At 36.9% G+C, this 23,638-nt stretch overlaps 1 protein-coding gene and 1 pseudogene across 1 annotated transcript; both read right to left on the bottom strand.

Moving 5' to 3' along the window:
• Positions 1-1,405: 1,405 nt before the first annotated feature.
• LOC126063713 (olfactory receptor 5D13-like) lies at positions 1,406-8,600 on the bottom strand. Its single transcript, XM_049862112.1, is given in 4 exon segments — positions 1,406-1,639; positions 1,641-2,320; positions 2,802-2,871; positions 8,460-8,600. Coding segments are annotated over 4 exon segments (1,125 nt in total).
• Positions 8,601-9,801: 1,201 nt separating this feature from the next.
• LOC126063712 (olfactory receptor 5D13-like) lies at positions 9,802-10,733 on the bottom strand (annotated as a pseudogene).
• Between the last annotated feature and the right edge of the window lie 12,905 nt (positions 10,734-23,638).

Below are 23,638 nucleotides of genomic sequence, written 5' to 3'. Positions count from 1 at the left end.
TGCTTTTCTGTCTCTTTCAGTGTGTTTCTTTGCTCTGATATGTATGATATCAGAAGGTCGATATCAACATTTAAGGTTCTATGTGTTTAGTAGCTGGTATTCTTTCTAAAATGATGTTACTAAGAGGCTATTGGTGTTAGGAAGGAGAGAGTTTGACACATCAGACTGTGAGGTTCATAATTATGATTTTTAATTTTTGTTACCCATCAGGACCGTCACATAAAAATCAACATTTTGTCTTCACACTCAGTGATATCATGTTTACCATCACTTCCTGTACGATAACAAACATGTGTGCAGCCTTGGGGAAAAAGGAATAAAGAACTTGGTTGAAGTTTAGGGATAGTGCCTCCAGGCTCTTATTGCTAATTCTTCTATATGCATACCCCTAGTCAGTTATAATTTTTCAGGATTTCTCTGTAACTATGACACCCATATTGCTTAAGTCGGATTGAAGAACTTTTTTTGTGTTTTAATCATTTACGATGTCAATATGTGAATCAAGGAATTTGAGTTTTACAGTTTGAAGTTTACTTATTGTATTAGTTTCTTAGGACTGCCAAAAGAAATCACCACAAGCTTCGTAGCTTAAAACAACAGAAATTAATTTGTTTGCAGTTCTGGAAGCCAAATGTTTGAATTCATGGTACTGGCAGGGACATGCTCTCTTTGAAGGCATTAGGAGAAAATTCTTCCTTGACTCTTCCAGCTTCCGATGGTTCCTTGTGTTCCTGGGCTTGTAGCAGCATAACTCCAAGTTCTGCCCCCATCTCCATATGGCCTTCTTCCCTATGTGACTGTGTCCTTGGCTACTTCTCATAATGAGATTCTCACTGGATTTATGGCCCAGCCTAAGAGAGTATGAAGGATTCCTGGTGGCACTGCAGTTAAGAACATGGCCCAAAGGTTGGCAGTTTGAATGCACCAGCTGCTCTACAGGACAAAGATGTAGCAGTCTGCTTCCATAAGGATTACAGCCTTGGAATTCCTATAGTGCAGTCCTACTCTGTCCTATAGGGTTGGTATGAGTGGAAATTGATTCCGTGGCAATCAGTTTTTATTTTAAGGAGATACGATTGTATTTTAATCTTAAGCTTAACTATGTCTTCAAAGACCCTATTTCCAAAAAGGTCATATTCTGAAGTTCTAGGTGAATATGAATATTTTGGGGGGAGACACTATTCAATCCACTACACTTGATTCACTTCACATATGATTCAAAACTATTTTACTAAAGATTCAAGTGATTAGAAATCAAATTATCAGATAACTGGTATATTGCAATAGATGTAAAATTTAGATGGGTATATTGACTAGATAATCTGAATTAGCATCTCTTCTAGGGACACTGAACAATCAATATACAACATCATAGAGCAAATTCTCTCCAGAAATAAATCAATCTTCAAGATTGTATTGTGTAGCTCATTAACTTTCTGACAGTCTCCTTCACATCTTTGTAGATCAGGGGGTTCACCATGGGGATGACCACTGTGTAAAACACAGATCCTACTTTGACCTTGAGCCATGAGGTTTTGGAATGGGGTACACAATAGAGGAAAAGGACAGTCCCATGGAAAATGGTGATGGCGGTCAAGTGGGAGGCACAGGTGGAGAAGGCTTTTTCGGCACCCCCCGTCGGAAGGCATTTTTATGACAGTAATGAAAATGAAAATATAAGCAGTGAGGATGATCACCAGGCTGCTCACCTCATTGAATATGGCAATGACAAAACAAAGCACCTGGCTGATGTAGGAATCAGAGCAGGAGACAGAAACAACGACAGAGTGCTCACAGACAAAGTTATTTATGATAGTAGAACCACAGAAGGATAATGCCAGAAGAAAATAAGTGAGTGTCAGGGAAGCAACTACACCCCATGCATAGGGCCCACTGGCTGATGATGCCCAGAGCTTTTGGGACATGACGACAGTGTAAAGCAGGGGGTTACAAACTGCCACAAAATGATCATAGGCCATCACTGCCAACATGAATGTTTCTGCAATTGCAAATATACAAGCCAAGAAGAATTGCATGATGCACCCTGTGAAGGAGATGGTTCTGTCTCCCACAACCAAGTTTTCTAATAGTTTAGGTGCAACTATAGTGGAGTAGCAGAAATCAACAAAAGACAAGTGACTGAGGAAAAAGTACATGGGGGTGTGGAATTTGGGGTTGATCCTAATGCTCACAATCATGTCCAGGTTCCCCACCACAGTGATCATGTAGATAGCCAGGAACACTGTGAAGAGGGGCACCTGGAGGTCTGGGTATTCTGAGAAGCCCAAGAGGATGAATGTGGCTCCAGTACTCTGATTTCCTTCGGTTAACACCATGATTGTTACTAAAGAAATTCTGAAGTAAAGATAATAAAAATTAGTAACAATATTAATGATGATAACATACTTATATAACATTTACCATTTCAAACATTGAGCTAAAACATTAAAGTGTATTAATTAATTAATTTACATCTCCAAGTAACACCATAAACTATAAAACAAGTAGCCCCATAATTTCCATAAGAAAACTGAGGTATATGTAAGTTAAGGAGCTTGTTTGAGATTACACAGTATAGTCAGTGATGAGCTGGATTTTGAACCCAGGAAATTGTTCTCGAGTGACAGAACTTAAGTAGTTTTCTTCAGGATAGCAGTTTCAGAAAACATGGGCATTTCACCATTCTGTCATTCTAAAAGTTCATGTTTATTAATAGCACTAAGAAAACAATGAATGTAAATTTAGTGCTAAAAGGAAAATTATAAAGGTAAGATCTGGAGAGGTAGGAGACATAAGACCACCATCATTAGAATACTGAGACTGAGAATCATAAGAGATAGCCTGGCTCGGGAAAACAGCATTTGTAAATGCCTACAATATTGTTTGAATTTTGCAAAAAATACATGGATGTTTAAGGGGATACACAGATCGCATATTGCTGTCGAGTCCTATTCATAGTGACCCTAAAGGACATAGTAGAATGGCTGGCACAGGTTTTCAGAGGCTGTCATCTTTAAGGAAACAAACTGTCCTATCTCTTCCTGCTGTTAGGCTTGTGAGTTCGAACCACTCACTTCTCAGTTAGCACCCAAGCACTTAGCCACTGCTGCACCAGACCTGCTTAAAGGAGATACAGCCTTGTATATCTACAAGTTATTTTTGATTCTCTCCTGAATGTACAACTACTTTAGGGTTCTAAAATTAATGTAATACCCTGGTAAAAACAATGAGCTTACATTTTTTTGGCATATTGCTCTTTCAGTCCTGTGTTTTCGTTCTCATTTTAGTCCTTTCTTATTTAGTCATCTGATACCCTTCAAATACTCATGCAGTCCACTTCAGCACCATTTTTAACTCTCCATTATTTATTTATTTATAACTGACAACAATACCGGGAATATGATCTCATTCAATGCTCATACCCAAACCAAAATCAAACCCCGTGCTGTCGAGTCGATTCCGACTCAGAGAGACCTGTAGGACAGAGTAGAACTGCCACATAGAGTTTCCAAGGAGTCCCTGGCAGATTCGAACTGCCTACCCTTTGGTTAGCAGCTGTAGCACTTAACCACTACGCCACCAGGGTTACCTCAATGCTTATAGATTCCCTGAATAAGAGGGGAAGGTACAGTGTATTTCCCCATGTTCTTCATATTTTCCAGAGCACGTTTACCAATAGTTATATGCTCATTGCTAACCAGTCCACTCTGACTCACAGGAATACTACTTTTATAGTTATTTTTCAGGGATTTTGACTAAAGCTACATTTGTGATAATCTTTTTTTAGGTAATCTTTGTAAGTGTTATTTTGAAAGAAAATGAAATATCTTGTAACCACAGTTTATAATCGAAACATGGAATGGGCCAATAGTAATTTAAAAAAAGAGTAACCAAGAAGAAACACACCTCTGAAATTTCCAGGTTAATAAGAGATTCTTAATGTGAATTCCGTAAATAAAGACAGCATGCCAGTGTTTTTGTATAGCTCAAGGTTGAAAGGAATTATTATATTCTTTAGAGTTAAAAGATTATTTCTGACTCAAAAAAAAAAAAATGTATTCCCTATATGAGGAAGAGGAATAGGCTGGAGATTGACAAAGAGCCCCTGAGTCAGCATAATGGAAAAAGGATGGGCTTTGGAAAAAAATTAATTTCAGGTTCAGAATTGCCATCAGCTTTTTTTTTTATGTGATCTTTTATGAATTACTCAAATTTTCTGAGCCTCAGTTTCTTTACCAGTAATATTAAAAAAAAAAAAGATTAAATAATACATAGCTCATAAGAGTGAGAGTGTTAAATTGGAAAATAGTGGTAAATACTTAACTCAGTGTAATAGTTGTGGAATTCAATAAATCTAGGCTCCCCACTTTCTCCATTTGTTTAATTTTTAGTGTTGTTATGAATTGATATGATTTTTAAACTTTTATATTATTATAAAACTGATTAGAAATAGAGGAAAGGCCAAAGTTTCTAGCAATAGACAAGAGGGTACAATTTGGACTTTTGGCCTCTATAACCTTAAGTCAACAATTCCTACCCTTCAATATATTTTCCCTACTCTCCCCTTTGATTTCGTATCACTATCTGGCTCTCTCTGGTCCTCCTTTTCTCATCTCAGGTTGGTTCCTACAGTAGGGATATCAAACATCAACCACTCATCTGATGCATTGTGGTAGCTGATGCACGGTCCAACTCCCTGTAGTGATCTTACCCAACACTGTGAAATCATCAGTTTCTCTCGCCCTGGATTACTGTGGTTATTATGAGAGTCTATGGCTCGGAAGACCTCACTTGTTCTTTATTACCTATCACAACAAATCTGACTTTCTCTGCTCTATTTACCTAAAGCCTTACTCTAGCTCTTCCCCACTATTCGTCCTTTTGCAGTCATGCCAATAGTATCAGGCCGGCATCAACAACACATACTCATTCATTCATTTGCTTATTTTATTATTCTTTTTTAGTTTGAAAAGTCTCTTTTCTGGTCTACTACTGCAGCATTTGTAACAGATAAAATGTTACATCAAAATGAATACCACAAGGAGACGTTCTGTCTTTAATCCAGAAATATTTTCCATGTTCTCTACATACCTCCAGACATTACTTTTAGGAAAACAAAATTTTATGATGTATTATGTTCATGATTCTTTTATGCATAGTATTCTTTTCTTTACAATATAGTGAGGTTTTGAGAACATATCCACATTTTGATTTTTTTGGTTTTAACTATATTTTCAGTGTGCCTGTATTATGTCAGGCATATGATGGATAGTTTTAAAGAAGAATTCAGAATGACACCTCAGGGAAGGAGGAAGGGAGTAGAGCTTAGCAACCTGAATCTACAGGTACATGGACCTGGTAGATAATATGGCATTTAAAATAACACAGGGAGTTCCTTGTTTCACAGGTTGCAGAACCTCAAAGCCCCCCATGCACTTCTGAAAGATAACACAGGATACATCACCCGACCTGAAGACAGTTCATCTGAAGATCCAGATCCTATTACTAATACTCTCCAGGACAGCCCCCACTCAGAATTCAAGCATTCTTAAAAATATTAAGTAGGTAAATACAGCAGGAGTCCACAATAGATTTCAATGAATTTTCCAGGAATATGATTTTCCTTTCTTAATACCCAGAAAAACTCAAGAGAGCACAGAAAAAGAGAGAGACAGGGAGGATTAGAATCTGAACTCTATGAACAAAATGTAAGGCTTATGTATGCTTCCAGAGCCTTGGTAATTTAGGCACTAGAGAGTATTTACTGATATGCTTGTTCTCAGAACATAAACCCATCAATTAGATGAAATACTCTCCCATGAGCCATTCTGGAAGAACAGAATTTCCTCCAAATCACTGGAAACAATGCCACGTCAAACGTGCTTCATGAATTTCTTTTAAAAAATCAATTAAATAAAATACGCCAGTTGACTTAGAATACGTGGTAACTACAGTAAAACACAAAAGAAAGTAAAAATCAACTGAAATGCAACAATTCAGATAACTGCTGTTGATATTTGTTGAGTGACTTTTCTGTCTTTGTGTGTGTGTGTGTTTGTATGTATGTTGGGATGTATAGACAAAGCAAACTGCATTCTAGCTTTTCAATTTAACATCAGATAATCATCATTATCCTTGTAAACCCTTGATCCACTCACTTGGAATTAATTTGTGTCTCTTCAAAACATGGACTCACATTTTCCAAGATTATAGTGGTATAATGGAATCATAAAATCTTTTGATGTCCACACCTTCTTTAATTTCAAAAAAGAAAAGCAGCTTAATTAATTCTGTTGTTGTTAGTTGCCCTCAATTCACTTCTGGCTCATAGTGAAGAGAAAAAAATGTTGCTTTGTCCTCTGCCATGCTCACAATAGTAGGTATGTTTGAGCCCATTGTTGCAGACACTGTGTCAATCCATCTCACTGAGGGTCTTTCTTTTTTGCTGACCCTCTACTTTACCAAGCATGATGTCATTCTCCAGGGATCTGTCCCTCTTGATAATATACACAAAGTAAGTAAGACAAAGTCTCACCGTCCTCAATCCTAAGGAGCATTCTGTCTGTACTTAGTTCTACTGCTCCCAAATGCCACCCCAGTTAGAGCAAATTATGCTTTCTGTGGACTCCTGACACTCAAACTAACTCTTGTCAGAGTCTCTACCACAACCCATTAAGATGACAGGAATTATTTCTCAAAAGGTATGAAATTCTTTATTGTAGATAGCATGGGCTTGCTCCGGAATCCTAGGAACCTGCACTGTTATTCTCCCACTAGGATTAACATCAGCTCCACACGGTGACTCATCTCACCACTGACACTTCTACAACCTGGTCCAGCCATGGAGCCCTTTCCTATACTGGGTCCCACTCAAAGTTGACAGCCTTCTGTGTCACTGAAGGTACTAGTTTTCTATGCTGTATAACAAATTTACACAAACTTAATGGTTTCAATCAACACATATTTATGACTGCATAGTTTCTGTAGGGCAGATGTTCATGCACAACTTAGCTGGGTTTTCTTCCTTAACAACCTACAATGTGGGTGTTAAGAACTCTCCTTCCCTGAAAAAACCGTCCTTTTGATTCTAACTCATGGCAACTCCATGTCTTACAGAGTAAAACTACTCCATATGGTTTTGTTGACTGCAATGTTTATGGAAGCAGTTTGCCAGGTCTTTCTTCCATGAGCTGCTAGGTAGGTTTAAACTGCCATCCCTTAGGTTAGCAGTCAATGACAAATCCAGACGTTTCCTTATATGCTTCTTCATTTTGATCCTTTTTGCTGTAATGAAACTGGAATTGAGTCCTGTGTGTCAGTTTAGCAAATTCTCGAAACTCAGGGAGCTGTGGGAGTTAACAGGTTAGATGTGAGGGGCCTGCAGACCCCCTAACTTGCTGCTGATATCTGAGGTCTTGAGGAGACATGGAGTCTGGAGGACTGTGCTCTTTATCTTTGAGACCTGACCTAACTCTGAGTGGTTAGGGTCGGAAGGAAAAGTGGGTCATAAGAAACTAGTATCACCACAAAAATGAACCGATCTGATTTTTTTTCTCTTTTCTTTTCAGGCATCTTTTTTTACTCCAGTGGACCTTGTAATACTTTTATGAGTGATTGCTGTTCTAAATTCTGTCCGTTTAAAAGCAAGAATTGTTTTTCTTGTCCTGATCCAAACATTGAGTTATATAGGTGTTCTGTCTTATATCAGAAGTAATGGCAATTGAAAAGCCATCCCTTTTTAGACAAACCACAACTCCACCTTTGATCTCAACAAGACACTTACATCAGAGGGGAATTATACCTCATCAGTACAGTTCCCAAAACTTCTTAACCTAGATGAATTTGAATTATGAGAAGATCAAGGTCAGCAAAGGCACAACGCAGGTGCAGATTTACCTATTATAGACATATATGTTATTTATGTGTGTGGAAACCCTGGTGGCATAGTGGTTAATGACTATGGCTGCTAACCAAGAGGTCAGCAGTTTGAATCCACCAGGTGCTCCTTGGAAACTCTATGGGGCAGTTCTACTCTGTCCTGCAGGGTCGCTATGAGTTGGAATTGACTCGACAGCAGTGGGTTTGTTTTTTTGGTTTTGGAGGCATTGTTGTTGTTGTGTGCCTTCCAGCCACTATATTTCATTTTCCCTGGATTAAAATGACTAGAGGTTGTCTTATCCTTCCTGCCTTCTCCTGTTTGTGCTTGATAACTCATCATGAAAGAAAATGTACCTCTTGTTGAAATATCACTTAAGAAAAGAGTAAAAAATATTCATAACAGGAAAACAAACACACATACACACACCTACAAACACACACACCACGGTATTTTTTTTCCTCCACTATATAATTGCATACATTAACAAGAACCATTTTCTCCTAAGTTAAAATATTTGATTTCATTTCTCTTAGGTAAATAAACACCTAGGGAAGAAACTGCTCAATTTTATGTAAAGTACCTGTATAACTTCGTAAGATACCACTAAACTATTTTTCAAATACATTTTACCTGCTACATTTCCATCTGAAGCACATGAATATTCCACCTCATCCGTGTTCACAGGAATGTTTGACATTTCAATCTTTTTAACTTTAGCCATTCTAATGGGTAAGTAGTGGTGTCTCATTTTAGCCTTAATATGCGTTGCACTGATGACTAATGATGCCGAGTAGCTTTTCAAGTGCTCATTGGCTGGTTGGATAACTTCTGTATATGTTCTGCATATATATCAATCGTCAGGCTTATATATTGCAAGTATTTTCTCACAGTTTGTGGCCGATCTTTCCTTTTTCTTAATGGTGTCTTTGAAGAGCAGTCATTTTTCAAGTTGATAAAATTAATTTTATCAATTTTTAATTCATTCTTTTTGTTCTGTGTAAAAAAGTCCTGACACCAAGTGTTCAAAAATTTTCCCATATTTCTGCCATTTTTTAATTTCTGTTAAGTTTTAGCTTTTATCTTTGTGTCTATGACCTATAACTTTTAATTCAAATTAATATTTGTGTATGGTGTGAGGTAAGACCTAAGGTTAGTTTTTCAATAGGAGTATCTCATTGTTCCAACACTATTTTGTTGAAAAAGTATCCTTTCTCCTTTGAAATTTAAATGAGAAAGAATATATGAGTATATTTGGACAGTATTCTATTCCATTGATCTATAGGTATCTCCTTACTCCAATAGCTTACTCTTTTAATTATTCAAATACTTTCTTTAGAAAAAAAATGATAAAATGAATATTAGGCTGGCAAAACAATACTTTCATTAAATTGGGTTTCCTCGTGAGCAGGCCATATTTTTTTGTTTAATAAAGATGAATTCTGCTATTCAGTGTAATAACCATCAAAACGTTGCCTTGTGTACAAGACACCATAAGCTGAAGCACTTGTTAAAGCCACCTCTAGAGGATAGAATTTCTGTTTAGAATTTAAGGGGAACATCCTGGATTTGTGCATATTTGATAAACTAGGAATTTGATTTACTTTGGGAACACACATAAAAAAATTACACCATATATGGTTAAGTATTTTAAAATAATTCACATATATTGCAACAAATTGAGAATTTTATTTTATTATTTTTTTTAATTTTTGGTTTACATGTGCTTTAGAGCTATTTCACTAAACATTGATGTATGGGAACATCAGTCATCATGAAATCATACATATACTACTGTAGATGTATTAACTCACAGGCTACTGGGTAAAATAATCTGAATAGTAAATTATACTACACGAGTTGAACAATCTTTAGCACAATGAATCAAATTATTTTTGGAATGTAAAATACTGAACCTAGCAATATCACGGTGATTGAAAAAGGAGTTTTGTTTTAACTAATTTTCTGAATGTGTCCTTCACATCCTTGTTCCTAAGGCTGTAGATCAGGGGATTCAACATGGGAATCACCACAGTATAAAACACAGAAGCCACTTTACTATGAGCCAGGAAGTTTGGGGTGAGGGATACAGTAGAGGAAAAGGATGGTCCCGTGGAAGATGGTGATGGCAGTCAGGTGGGAGGCACAGGTAGAGAAGGTTTTATGGCGTCCACTTGTAGAAGGCATCTTCATGACAGTGATAAAAATGAATACATAGGAAGTAAAGATGATCCTCAGGCTGCTCACCTCATTGAATATGGCAACAATAAAACACAGCATCTGACTGATGTAGGGGTCCGAGCAGGAGACAGAAACAATTACAGAGTGGTCACAGATAAAATTATTTATAATGCTAGACTCACAATAAGATAATGTGAGAAGAAAGTATGTGAGTGTTAGAGAGCACACTATACCCCATGTGTAGGACCCAGCCACCAGCAGAACACAAAGCTTCTGAGACATAGTAGTAGTATACAGCAAGGGGTTACAAACTGCCACAAAATGGTCATAAGCCATTGCCGTTAGCATGAATGTTTCTGTCACTCCAAACATGCAAGCAAGACAAATCTGCATGATGCAACCAGAGAAAGAGATAGTTCTGTCTTCCACAATCAAGTTCTCCAGCAGTTTGGGTGTAACTACAGTAATCCACAAAAGACAAGTGACTGAGGAAAAAGTACATAATCGTGTGGAGTTTTGGATTGATCCTGATAATTATCATGCCTAGATTCCCCACCGCGGTGACTGTGTAGGTGGACAAGAAAGTCAGGAAGAGTGGAACGTGGAGTTCTGGGTATTCTGAAAAACCCAACAGTATAAACGTGGGTATGATACTTTGATTTCCTTCCGATAACATGATTCCCATTGGAGAAAAAACACAAGTTGACTAGGAAGAAGCAGAGAGAGGAAAGAGGTTTCATGCGGTTCTGTGGGGAGTGATATGAAACAGTGAGTCTCAAAGTGTGGCCCCCAAATCAGCAACATCAGAATCATTTGGGAACTTATTAGGAATGCAAATTCTTCAGCCCTACTGCCAACCTCCTAAATAAAAACTCTGAGATGGGACTCATAATTTGGGGCAAAATCAGGCCTCCAGGTGATTTTGTTGCATGCTAAATTGTGAAAAACACTGGTGTGAAAAATATATAAATGAAAAAAACCTGTTGCCATTAAGTTGATTCAGATTCATAGTGACAATATGGGACGGAGTAGAACTGCCCCTTAGGGTTTAGCAGCCGATCTCTCAACCACGACACCAAGGAAATCCAAAACCAAACCCTTTGCCACTGAATAGATTCCAACTCATAGCGACCCTATAGGACAGAGTAGAACTGCCACATAGAGTTTCCAAGGAGAGTTTCTAAGGTCAATCATTAGACCACCAAAGTTTCCACTACAACAACAGGGCTCTCTCTCTCTCTCTCTATAACTTAGGAAGCACTGGTGGTATAGTGGTTAAGTGCTACAGCTGCTAACCAAGAGGTAGGCAGTTCGAATCCACCATGCACTCCTTGGAAGCTCTATGGGGCAGTTCTACTCTGTCCTACAGGGTCACTATGAGTTGGAATTGACTCGACGGCAGTGGGTTTTTAATATATTACTCCTTATTATATGTTACTATATAAATTACATATACATATAACTATTTAAAAGCTAGTATTTGTTAGTATTATTAATATGAAACTAACATATACATATAGGGCATATAAGAAAATTAAAGAAACCAGAATCAAGGGTGGTATAACAAAAGCACAAAGAACCTTTATAAATTTTAGAATTATTTACTTTTAAATTTTCCACCTTGTCTAGGCATAGCATGGAATTAAATACTTATAGAATTTTTGAGTTGAAATATACCTTAAAATGTATCTAGCCCAACTTTTCACTTAATAGTTCAGATTTCTACACATAATCTCATCCCTGAGATGCTCATGTAGTCTCTGTCATCAAAACCTCCATCAGTGGTACACTGACTCCTGAATATTTTATGGGGTTTCTATTGATTGTTGTGCTTAACTTTTATTATTAATTAAATTTAATTAATTAAAATTTTATGAGTAGTAAAAATTAATTAAAGTAATTTCTTTCTTATGCATATGCATATGTGTGTATACACATACATATATACATAGTTTCAAGAAAGCACATCTATCTTATATTCACCAACAATAATTCCATTAAAAAAAATTCTATACTGCAAATTATATATTTTCTTAACCAATAAGAAGCAAGCCCTCTTTTATGATGAGACAAACTTGGCAAAGGGAACAGTAACATCACAAAATGACTGTCCCCAGGATATAGACATGAGGCTGGAGCAAAAACGCATCAGTGATCTGTCTCAACTTTATAGCTTTGCCTGGACTCAGCCCCAGGAGTGCCTACTTTACATGCACTACAAGTAGCCCCGACACAGAGTATTTGTCGTGAGCATATTCTTCCCAATAACAAAAGGGACTGGGCAGATACATTTTAAACATCCATTATTGTTCATGCTATTTTAATAATTACGCTCTCCCTCAGCATTTGAACATGTACCCTATTTTAACTAGGCAAAACCCTGGCAAGTTAGGGAGATGGCTACTATCCCTGCTACTACTTAAAACACTTATTAGGTCCATAACAAAAAGATACACAGAGAAAACTTTGACATTGTGCCCTAGCAATTTCAAATAAACTTGTTGAAAACCCATGGATTAGAATTAGGATTTTATTCAAATTGAAACTAGGACGAGGGGAGTTCAAAATCAGCAAACCTCTCCAAAGTCTTCTGCCACTTTTCTCTATTAATTCTCAATAGTGTCACCACTGCCAGTTTCTGCAACACACAGTATAATTCTCAGGACCATTTCATGCCCTGTTAGTGAAAATTCAATCAGGTCCAATCATAAAAAGGGATCTATTACATTTTTAATCCATATAAGCTGGAGTTCCATGTTTTCTACCTTAACAGAAAAATACCAGAAGAGAACTGAACTGACCTGAAACCAGGAGCTTTTGATTAATTATGTTAATGAGGATTTCCTTTTAAGATTAATGAATTTCAGGCATTTTTCTTCTTAGTAATCGAACATTCTTTAAAAAACTAACAGACCTGAGGTTTGTAATACAAGTGACAGTACATTTAAATGAGTGTGCCAGGAAAACGGCATTTTATTTCCCAGATATAAGAAATATCAGAGATTAAAAAGAAAAAAAAAAAAAAAAACTGAACCCAAATCCACAGTCCAAAACTTCCCAGTCTCTGGGATTTATATCTGCTGCCATGACCGTGGGTCACTATGAGTCGGAATTGACTCGATGGCATGGGGGGTTTGGGTTGCCATGACCATGGAGATATAGACCCTAGAGAATCATAACTAAAACATTACTCAGTGAGCCACAAACCAAGCAATTAGTTGAAATTCTCTCTTGTGTCCTTGTGGTGGATGTATTTTCTTTAAAATAATTAAGGATAATTACTGAATCTATTCCATTAGTCTTCCTTTAGAAATTAAATTATTAAAAGAATTCATATTTCCTTAAGAAAACATGAACTACAGAGTTTGAAAAAAGAACATATAAAAAATAAATAGCTGCTATTAACTGTATTGCATTTGAAATTCTACATTTAAGTTTATAGTGGAGAAATGTGGCAAAACAACCTTAACCAAATGATGAAGGTTACCATCATGAGTGATGCCATGAGCATATCATGCACTCCCTGATATGATGTGATGATAAAGGCACTTAACCTCTGTGAAAGTCTTCCTCAAAACTCAAAATCCCAACTTAATCACAGAAAGCCATCAGACAAACTTAGATTTGGGGACATTCTATAAGATATCTAGCCAGTGCTCTTTAGGATTTTCAAAGTCAAGAAAAATGAGAAAAAAGTTAGAAACTGTCACAGACCAGATGACACTGGAGAGACTATAGCTAAATGCCATGTGATACGCTGAACTGGATCATGAAACAGAGAGAGGACATTGATGGAAAAACTTGAGAGATTTAAACACAGTCTGGAGTTTAGTAATACTAACACACCAACAATCAATACCCATGGAAGCAGCACTCAAGAAATGAAATGACGTTGCATTGGAAAAATCTGTGGCAAAACATCTCTTTAAAGTTTAAAAAGCAAACATATCACTTTGATGACTAAGGTACAATTGAATCAAGCCATTCTATTTTCAATCTATTCATATGCATATATTCCATGTGTCTGTCATTTGTCATACTGTGGGGGCTTGCCCATTGATCTGTTGTTGGAAGCTATGCCACCGGTATTCGAATACCAGCAGGGTCACTCATGGCTGACAGGTTTCAGCTGAGCTTCCAGACTAAGACTAGGAACAAGGACAAAGCAGTCTACTTCTGAAAAGATTTAGCCAGTGAAAACCTTATGAATAGCAGTGAAACATTTTCTGATATAGTGCCCATAGGTGAGCCCCCCAGGTTGGAAGGTACCCAAAATACGACTGGGGAACAACTGCTCACTCAAAGTAGAGTCAACCATAAAGATATAGATGGAGTCAAACCTTTGGGACCTTCATTTACTGATGTGGCCTGACTCAAAATGAGAAAAACAGGTGCAAACATCCATTAATAATTGGAGTATGGGATGTATGAAGTATGAATCTAGGAAAATTGGAAATTGTCAAAAATGAAATGGAAAACATAAACATCAATATCCTAAGCATGAGTGAGCTGAAATGGACAGATATTGGACATTTTGAAGCAAACAATCATATGGTCTACTATGCCAGGAAGGACAACTTGAAGAGGAATGGCTTTGCATTCATCATCAAAAAGAGCATTTCAAGATCTATCCTGAAGTGTTGTCAGTGATAGGATAATACCCATAAACCTACAATGAAGGCCAGTTTATACAACTGTTATTCAAATTTATGCACCAACCACTAAGGCCAAAAATGAGGAAATTGAAAAATTTTACTAGCTTCTGCAGTCTGAAATTGATCGAATGTGGAATCAGGATGCATTGATAATTACTGGTAATTGGAACGAAAAGTTGGAAACAAAGAAGGATCGGTGGTTGGAAAATATGACCTTGGTGAGAGAAATGATCCTGGAGATTGCATGGTAGAATTTTGCAAGACAAATGACTTCTTTGTTGCAAATACCTTTTTTCACCAACATAAACAGCTACTGTACACATGGACCTTGCTAGATGGTGTACACAGGAATCAAGTTGACTACATCTATGGAAAGAGATGAAGGAAAAGCTCAATATGAGTGTGAGCTTTATTTTTGTGTAGATTGAGCATTGTTTTAGGTGATGCCTCCTGGATGTGTGAATTTTCTAAACTTTTGACAGGTATGCATTTATTTACTTGAGATAAGCCTCTTCACCATGTTTCCCATTTACTATGTTCTTGTGAGAATGTACTTATCACAAGAATAAGCTATTGACAAACTTCAGTCATAGTGGTCATTTTCTCCTTTATGCCATTCATCGTTTCCAGGTACTACTGGCTCCTTTCTTTTCTACATTATGAACAGTAAATAATGACTTTCCAATAAATAATAATGCATTGCAGTGGTACTTTTCAAGAGATTGGAATGCCTATAAGTTATTCTTACCCTACATTTAATCCTAAGGCCCAATCATTGCTTCCACATGTAACAGATGGAGTAGATTTTAGTATTCCAGGACAGTTGTTTCTGCTGCTTATCTGTTAGTAATGCTTTTGCTATGGGGAAGAATACATAGTAGTGGTAATTTTCCTGAAATTCAAATTCCTACAGCATTATTTATTTTGCCTCTAAGTACTACTTTTGTATTAACGAAGAATGCATTGTAGTGGTAGTTTTCCTGAGATAAAAAAAAAAAAAAACCTTGGTTTTATGTATTTGGGCTGTAAGTATTGCCTTTGCAGTAAGAAATGCATTGTACCAAGCTTTGAAAATTTTCACAAAAAATAAAAAGGCTGAGAAGGAGACTAGAATAAGATGTATATGCAGTCACTGCCAGGTATCTTCATGTTTTACCTCTTGTTTTCCAAATTTTCAAGAAATAAAATTTAAAAAATGATTTTATCATTGGCTCATATCAGCAAGATTTATGTCATCCAGAAGCCACTGGGACATATGTGATTCAAGATAATGGATATCAAAATCTGTAACTCATAAAAAATATTCTGAATTGGTCCTTTAACCAACATCCCTTCGTTAGTGAACACACATAATATCAACAAAAAATTTAAAGGAGAAAATAATTAGACCTTAAATAGGTTAAACATGGATAATTCCCTTTACCCTTACATCTTAGTTCCCTTATTTATTAAACAAAGCATGTAGTTGTTCTCTTATGTCTTGCAAATTAAATATTTGTACATATATACGCATACACACATACATATGCATGCAAAATGCTTACATTTTCTCCCACTTATTAACGATCAATAATTATAAGATACTACTATACTTACGTAAATTACATTTTTAAAGTCAATTACATTGAAAAGAGGAGTAAGAGGAAAATATACCTTAGTTCAAGGCAATAGAACAGATTATAACAGAAATCACTCAACAAAGCTTGCCATGGTGACTATTAACAGTGTGTTTCCATCCTGGAGTTTCTTATTTTTAAAATAATGAAGAGAAAATAGCAGCAGTAAATTTCCTCAGAGAAAAAAGATTCTGAGAAGTCATTCCCAATTCTGTATGACTATTTTTAAAGTGTTAACTTTTCTAAGAATACCTGTAGTCAAAAATTCATGAAATGCTTGACTTGGACAGATCAATGTTCAAATTGTCTAGTCTGTGTCCCCTCAATGTCCCCCTATGACAATCTCTAAAGATTCCAAAAGTTAACTAACAGCCTCCTGAGGAAGTATGGTTGGGATTTTCTTAATTTTTTTTTTCCTGTGTGTGTATTAGTCTGGTATTAGTCTATCTACCTATTTCTATCTACCATCTATCTATATCTACATCTGTATCTATGATAAAAGTAAATATCATCTGCTTATTTTATCTACTTTTCTATATTTAAGAAGGAAAAACAATATTGTACTTATCAGAAATTATGAACTGTAAAATATGCAATATTAAGAAAACAGAAATAAAGAATACAACAACAAAAAGCTACCTTTCCTCAGAGGATAAATACAAAATAAAATGACATAAACATAATCTCAAAGTACTGAACATTGGAAATCAGCCTGCAGTCACAATAGAAATGACCCTACCACCTTGAGCATATTGGAAAAACTGGCACAATTTTAGCCTTGCCTTTTCTGTATACTCTTAATATTTATGTTTACACTGGCCTGTCGGAGCTTGAATGTAGCACTGAGAACAAAACATACTCTTCCCTGTAAAATTACAACTTGTAAGCAAATATTAGAAGCAGATAGAGTTTAGTTACCTGACACCTCTAAGTCTTTTTGCTGTGTTGCTAGTAAGCTACAACCCCAGTAGTGTTTATACATTTAGGTTTTTTGACAAAGGTTTTCATTTTATGTTTATTCCTATTACATTCAAAGTCCTATTTGAATCGTCTCATCTGTTCAAGTTTATATCTCACTTCTTTCGGCACAAATTCTTCTTTTAATTGGTTCTGTGGAATTGAACTGTTGACTGAACATGTAAATCCTTGTGTTTGCTCAGGTCAGTGGAACAGAATTGAGCACCCAGATATAAATTTATCCACCTACAGTCTGCCGATCTTTGACAAAGGACCAAAGTCCATTAAGTTGGGAAAAATAGTCTTTTTATCAAATGGTGCAGGCAAAACTGGATGTCCATCTGTAAAAAAAATAAAACAGGACACATACCTCACATCATACGCAAAAACTAACCCAAAATGGATCAAAGACCTAAATATAAGACCTAAAACAATAAAGATCATGGAAGAAAAAACAGGGACAAAGCTAGGGGCCCTTATACACGGCATAAATACAATACAAACCATAACCAACATTGTACAATGCACCAGAAGATAAACTAGATAACTGGGAGCTCCTAAAAATTAAACAATTATGCTCTCTAAAATACTTTACCAAAACAGTAAAAAGAGAACCTACAGACTAGGGGAAAAAAAAAGTATAAAATACTTCAATACCTCAACACCAAAAAGGCAAATAGTCCAATTAAAAAAATGGACAAAGGGTATAAACAGACACTTCACCAAAGAAAAAACTTCAGGCAGCTAACAACAGACACATAAGGATATGCTCGTAATTATTAGCCATTAGAGAAATGCAAATCAACACTACCCCTAGCGTTACTGGCACTAATCAAAGAAAAAAAAAATGTTGGAGAGCTCTCAAAGAGATTGGAACTCTTATGCATTGTTGGTGGGAATATAAAATGGTACAACCACTATGGAAGGAAGAAAAAAAAACACACACACACACACACACAATATGGCACCTCCTTGAAAAGCGAGAAACAGAAATACCATACCATCCAGCAATCTCATTCTTAGGAATATAACCTAGAGAAGTAAGAGCCATCACACAAATAGACACATGCAAATAGACCCATGTTATTGCAGCGTTATTCACGATATCAAAAAGATGGAAACAACCTAAATGTCCATGACAGATGAATGGATATACAAATTATGGTATGTACACACAAACGAAATACTATGAAATGATAAATGAAACATCTCACATTATGGATGAATCTGGAGGCATTATGTGGAGTGAAATGAGTCAATCATGAAAGGACAAATATTCTATGAGACCATGTTATAAAAACTTAAAAAAGGTTTACACACAGGACAAAAAAAAATCTTTGATGGTTATGAATGGGGGAGGGGTGGGGCTGGGAAATCACTAACTAAATAGTAGGCAGGTTAACTTTGGGGAAGAGAAAGGCAACACACTATACAAGGGAAGTCTGCACAACTTGACCTAAGCAAAGTCATAGAAACTTCCTAGACACATCTAAACACCAAGCTACTGGGGCTGAGGGCTGGGGACCATGATCACAGGGGACATCTAACTCAATTGGCATAACATAGTTCATAAAATGTTCTACATCCTACTTTGGTGAAGTAGCATCTGAGATCTTAAAAGCTGGCCACTTGTCATCTAATATACATCTATTGGCCTAAACAGTATGAAGAAAGCCAAAGACACAAGGACAGTATTAGATGAAAGGACTAATGAACCAAGCATGAACCACAGCCTCCACCAGTCTAGCCCTGAAAAACTAGATGATGCCTGGCTACCACAACTTACTGCTCTCACAGCGATCACAATAGAGGGTCTCTGAGAGCAGGAGAAAAATATAGAACACAATTCAACCCCCCCGCCAAGACACACACAAAAGACCAGACTTACTGGTCTGATAGAGTGGGGGAACCTCCAAGACTGTAGCCTGCAGACACCTTGCTAACTCAGGACTGAAACCACTCCTGAAATTTACCTTTCAGTCAAAGATAGTTGTTAGGTGCTGTCTAGTCAGTTCCAACTCATAGTGACCCTATGTACAACAGAAGGAAACATTGCAGGGTCCTATGCTATCTTTACAATCATTGTTATGCTTGAGTCCATTGTTGCAGCCAAAGATTAAAACTCATAGTCATCAAGTGGATTATGACTCAAAGCAAACCTGTAGGACAGAGTAGAACAGACAGGGGAACTCCAGAATCTTTCTGAATCTGAAACTCACCACCCCCCTCAATATTTATAGATACTTCTCAATAATATTGGGCTTTTGAAAATTAATCTCATTATACCCTTTATATCTATGAGGCTAGTTGTTCACTGAAGCCCAGAAATGCTTGGGACATCCCCCATCACCCATTTGCTAATCTTCATATAATTTTGTTGCTCATGATTTCTGATGTATCTCCTACCTCTTTCTATGCACTGATAACGTTCCACCATGCTCTCTGGGATTCAAAATATCAGTTACCCCGTGAAGAGCATTTTATTATAATATAAATGCTTTCCTTTCTTATTTATACTTTTAATAGTTTGAAGAGGGCTTATAAAAAAAAAATTATCACCTACTTAATAAAAAAATTAAATTTCCAAGAACAGCTGGTGGACTTGAACTGCCAATCTTTTGATTACCAATCTTAATCACTGTGCACACAATATCACTTGTCAGGAATGTGCTTCATAGTTCAATCAAGTATACAAGACCAAATGGGCAATACCTGCCCAAAGCAAAGACTAGAAGGCAGGAGGGGACATGAAAACTGGATGAATGGACACAGAGAACCCTGTGTAGAAAGGGAAAGGGGGAAAGTGATGATACATTGTGGATATTGCAACCAATGTCACAAATCAATTTGTGTAAAATTTTTTGAATGAAAAATTAATTTGTGCTGTAAATTTTCACCTAAAACCCAATAAAAATTTTTAAAAAGAATCTACCCAATAACTGTAATTGGTACAATTACAGTTTGATGAAAATATGTGATTTTAATACCAAAAAACATGTAAATGTATATATTTACATATTTGAAATCGCAGAAAACGTAATATTGCAGGCTGTCCTTATTTTTGTCAATCACTGCACTGAAAATTTTAGCTACCAAAGTTGTGTAGTAAGTAACTATATGAAAGTGTAAACTAATGCATAAATACACGAACAAATAATAATGGTAAATAAAAACAAATGTTTCTTTTAATAACACATGCCTTGAAAAAAATACAAAAAAAATGTATAGACTAAATTGAAGTTGTTGTTAGGTGACGTCGAGTCAGTTCTGACTCATAGGGATCCCATGCACAACAGAACGAAACACTGCCACGCTCTACGCAATACTCACAATTGTTACGCTTGAGCTCATTGCTGCCGCCACTATGTCTATCCACCTCTTTGAGGGTCTTCCTCTTTCCGCTGACCCTAGACTTTGTCAAGCATGATGTCTTTCTGCAGGGACTGATCCCTCCTGACATGTCCAGAGTATGTAAGACGCAGCCTAGGCATCCTTGCTTCTAAGGAGCATTCTTGCTGTACTTCTTCCAACACAGATTTGTTCCTTCTTTTGGAAGCCCATGATATATTACTTCATCATGGGCTTCCAAAAGAAGGAACACCTCTGGTGACGTAGTGGTTAAGTGCTACGGCCGCTAACCAAAGAGTCTGCAGTTCAAATCCGCCAGGCGCTCCTTGGAAACTCTATGGGGCAGTTCTACTCTACCCTATACACTCGCTATGAGTCGGAATCGACTCAACGGCACTGGGTTTGGTTTTGGGTTTGTTTTTTTTGGTATATTCAATATTCTTCACCAAAACCACAATTCAAAGGTGTCAATTCTTCTTCAGTCTTCCTTATTCACTGTCCAGCTTTCACATGCAAATGATGCGATTGAAAACACCATGGCTTGGATCAGGTGCATGTTAGTCTTCAAGATGACATTGGTGCTTTTCAGCACTTCAAAGAGGTCCTTTACAGCAGATTTACCCTACGCAATGTGCCTTTGATTTCTTGACTGCTGCTTCCATGGGTTTGGATTGTGGATCCAAGTAAAATGAAATCCTTGACAACTGCAATCTTTTCTCCATTTATCATGATGTTGCGCATTGGTCCAGTTGTGAGGATTTTTGTTTTCTTTATGTTGAGCTCTAATCCACACTGAAGGCTGTGGTCTTCGATTTTTATTAGTAAGTGCTTCAAGTCCCCTTCACGTTCAGCAAGGAAGGTTGTGTCATCTACATAATGCAGGTTTTTAATGAGACCTCCTCCAAACCTGATGCCCTGTTCTTCTTCATATAGTCCAACTTCTCGGATTATTCACTAAGTATATAAAGTAGGTTTTTTTTATGGTGATAGGATACAACCCTGGTACACACCTTTCCTGATTTTAAACCAATCAGTATCCCCTTGTTCTGTTGGAACAACTGCCTCTTGATCTATGTACAGGTTCCTCATGAGCACAATTAAGTGTTCTGGATTTCCAGTTCTTCACAATGTTATCCATAATTTGTTATGATCCACACAGTCAAATGTCTTTGCATAGTCAGTAAAATAGAGGTAAACATCCTTCTGGCATCCTCTGCTTTCAGCCAGGATCCATCTGACATCAGCAATGGTATCCCTGGTTCCACGTCCTCTTTTGAAACCAGCCTGAATTTCTGGCAGTTCCCTATCAATATACTGCTACAGCCATTTTTGAATGATCTTCAGCAAAGGTTTGCTTGCATGTGATATTAATGATATTGTTCTATAATTTTCACATTCAGTTGGATCACCTTTCTTGGTAATAGGCATAAATATGGATCTCTTCCAGTCAGTTGGCCAGGAAGCTGTCTTCCATATTTCTTGGCATAGATGAGTGAGCACTTCCAGTGCTGCATCTGTTTGTTGAAACATCTCAATTGATATTCCATCAATTCCTGGAGCCTTGTTTTTTGCCAATGCCTTCAGAGCAGCTTGGACTTCTTCCTTCCTTCAGTACCATCGGTTCCTGATCATATGGTGCCTTTTGAAATGGTTGAACCTCAACTAATTCTTTTTGGTTTAATGACTGTGTATATTCCTTCCACCTTCTTTGGATGCTTCCTGCATAATTTAATATTTTCCTCAGAGAATTCTTCACTATTGCAACTCAAGGCTTGAATTTTTTCTTCAATTCTTTCAGCTTGAGAAAAGCTGAACATGTTCTTCCCTTTTGGTTTTCTATCTCCATCTCTTCGCACATGTCATTAAAATACTTTACTTTGTCTTCTTGAGATGCCTCTTAAAATCTCCTGTTCAGTTCTTTTACTTCATCAATTCTTTCTTTTGCTTTAGCTGCTTGACTTTCATGAGCAAGTTTCAGAGTCTCTTCTGACATCCATCTTGGTCTTTTCTTTCTTTCCTGTCTTTTCAGTGACCTCTTGCTTTCTTCGTGGATGATGTCCTTGATGTTACTTCACAACTCATCTGGTCTTCGGTCACTAGTGTTCAATGGGGCAAATCTGTTCTTGAGATGGTCTCCAAATTCATGTGGGATATACTCAAGGTCATATTTTGTCTGCCGTGGACTTGCTCTGATTTTCTTCAGTTTCAGCTTGAACTTGCATATGAGCAATTGATAGTCTGTTCCACAGTTGGCTCCTGGCCTTGTTCTGACTGATGATATTGAGTTTTTCCATCATCTCTTTCCACAGATGCAGTCAGTTTGATTCCTGTGTGTTCTATCTGGCAAGGTCCATGTGTATAGTTGCTGTTTATGTTGGTGAAAGAAGTTATTTGCAGTAAAGAAGTTATTGGTCTTGCAAAATTCTACCATTCGACCTCCAGCATTGTTTCTATCACTATGGTCATATTTTCTAACTACTGATCCTTCTTTGTTTCCAACTTTTGCATCCCAATCACCAGTAATTATCAATGCATCCTGATTCCATGTTAGATCAGTTTCTGACTGGAGCAGCTGATAAAAATCTTCTATTTCTTCATCTTTGGCCTTAGTTGTTGGTGTGTTAATTTGAATAATAGTCGTATTAACTGGTCTTCCTTGTAGGTGTATGGATATTATCCTATCACTGACAGGGTTGTGCTTCAGGATAGATCTTCAAATGTTCTTTTTGACAATGAATGCAACACCATTCCTCTTCAAGTTCCCATCATAGTCATTCCCAGCATAGTAGACTATATGACTGTCCAATTCAGAATGACCAATACCAGTTCATTTCAGCTCACTAATGCCTAGGATATCGATGTTTATGCCTTCCATTTCATTTTTGATGATTTCTAATTTTCCTAGATTCATACTTCCTACATTTCAGGTTCTCATTATTAATGGATATTTGCAGCTGTTTCTTCTCCTTTTGAGTCTTGCCACATCAGCTAATGAAGGTCCCAAA

Source organism: Elephas maximus, chromosome 20, assembly GCF_024166365.1.
Source record: "Elephas maximus indicus isolate mEleMax1 chromosome 20, mEleMax1 primary haplotype, whole genome shotgun sequence".
Lineage (NCBI taxonomy): Eukaryota > Metazoa > Chordata > Mammalia > Proboscidea > Elephantidae > Elephas > Elephas maximus.
Note: the sequence above shows the minus strand (reverse complement) of the source record. Positions and strands in the feature narration are given on the sequence as shown.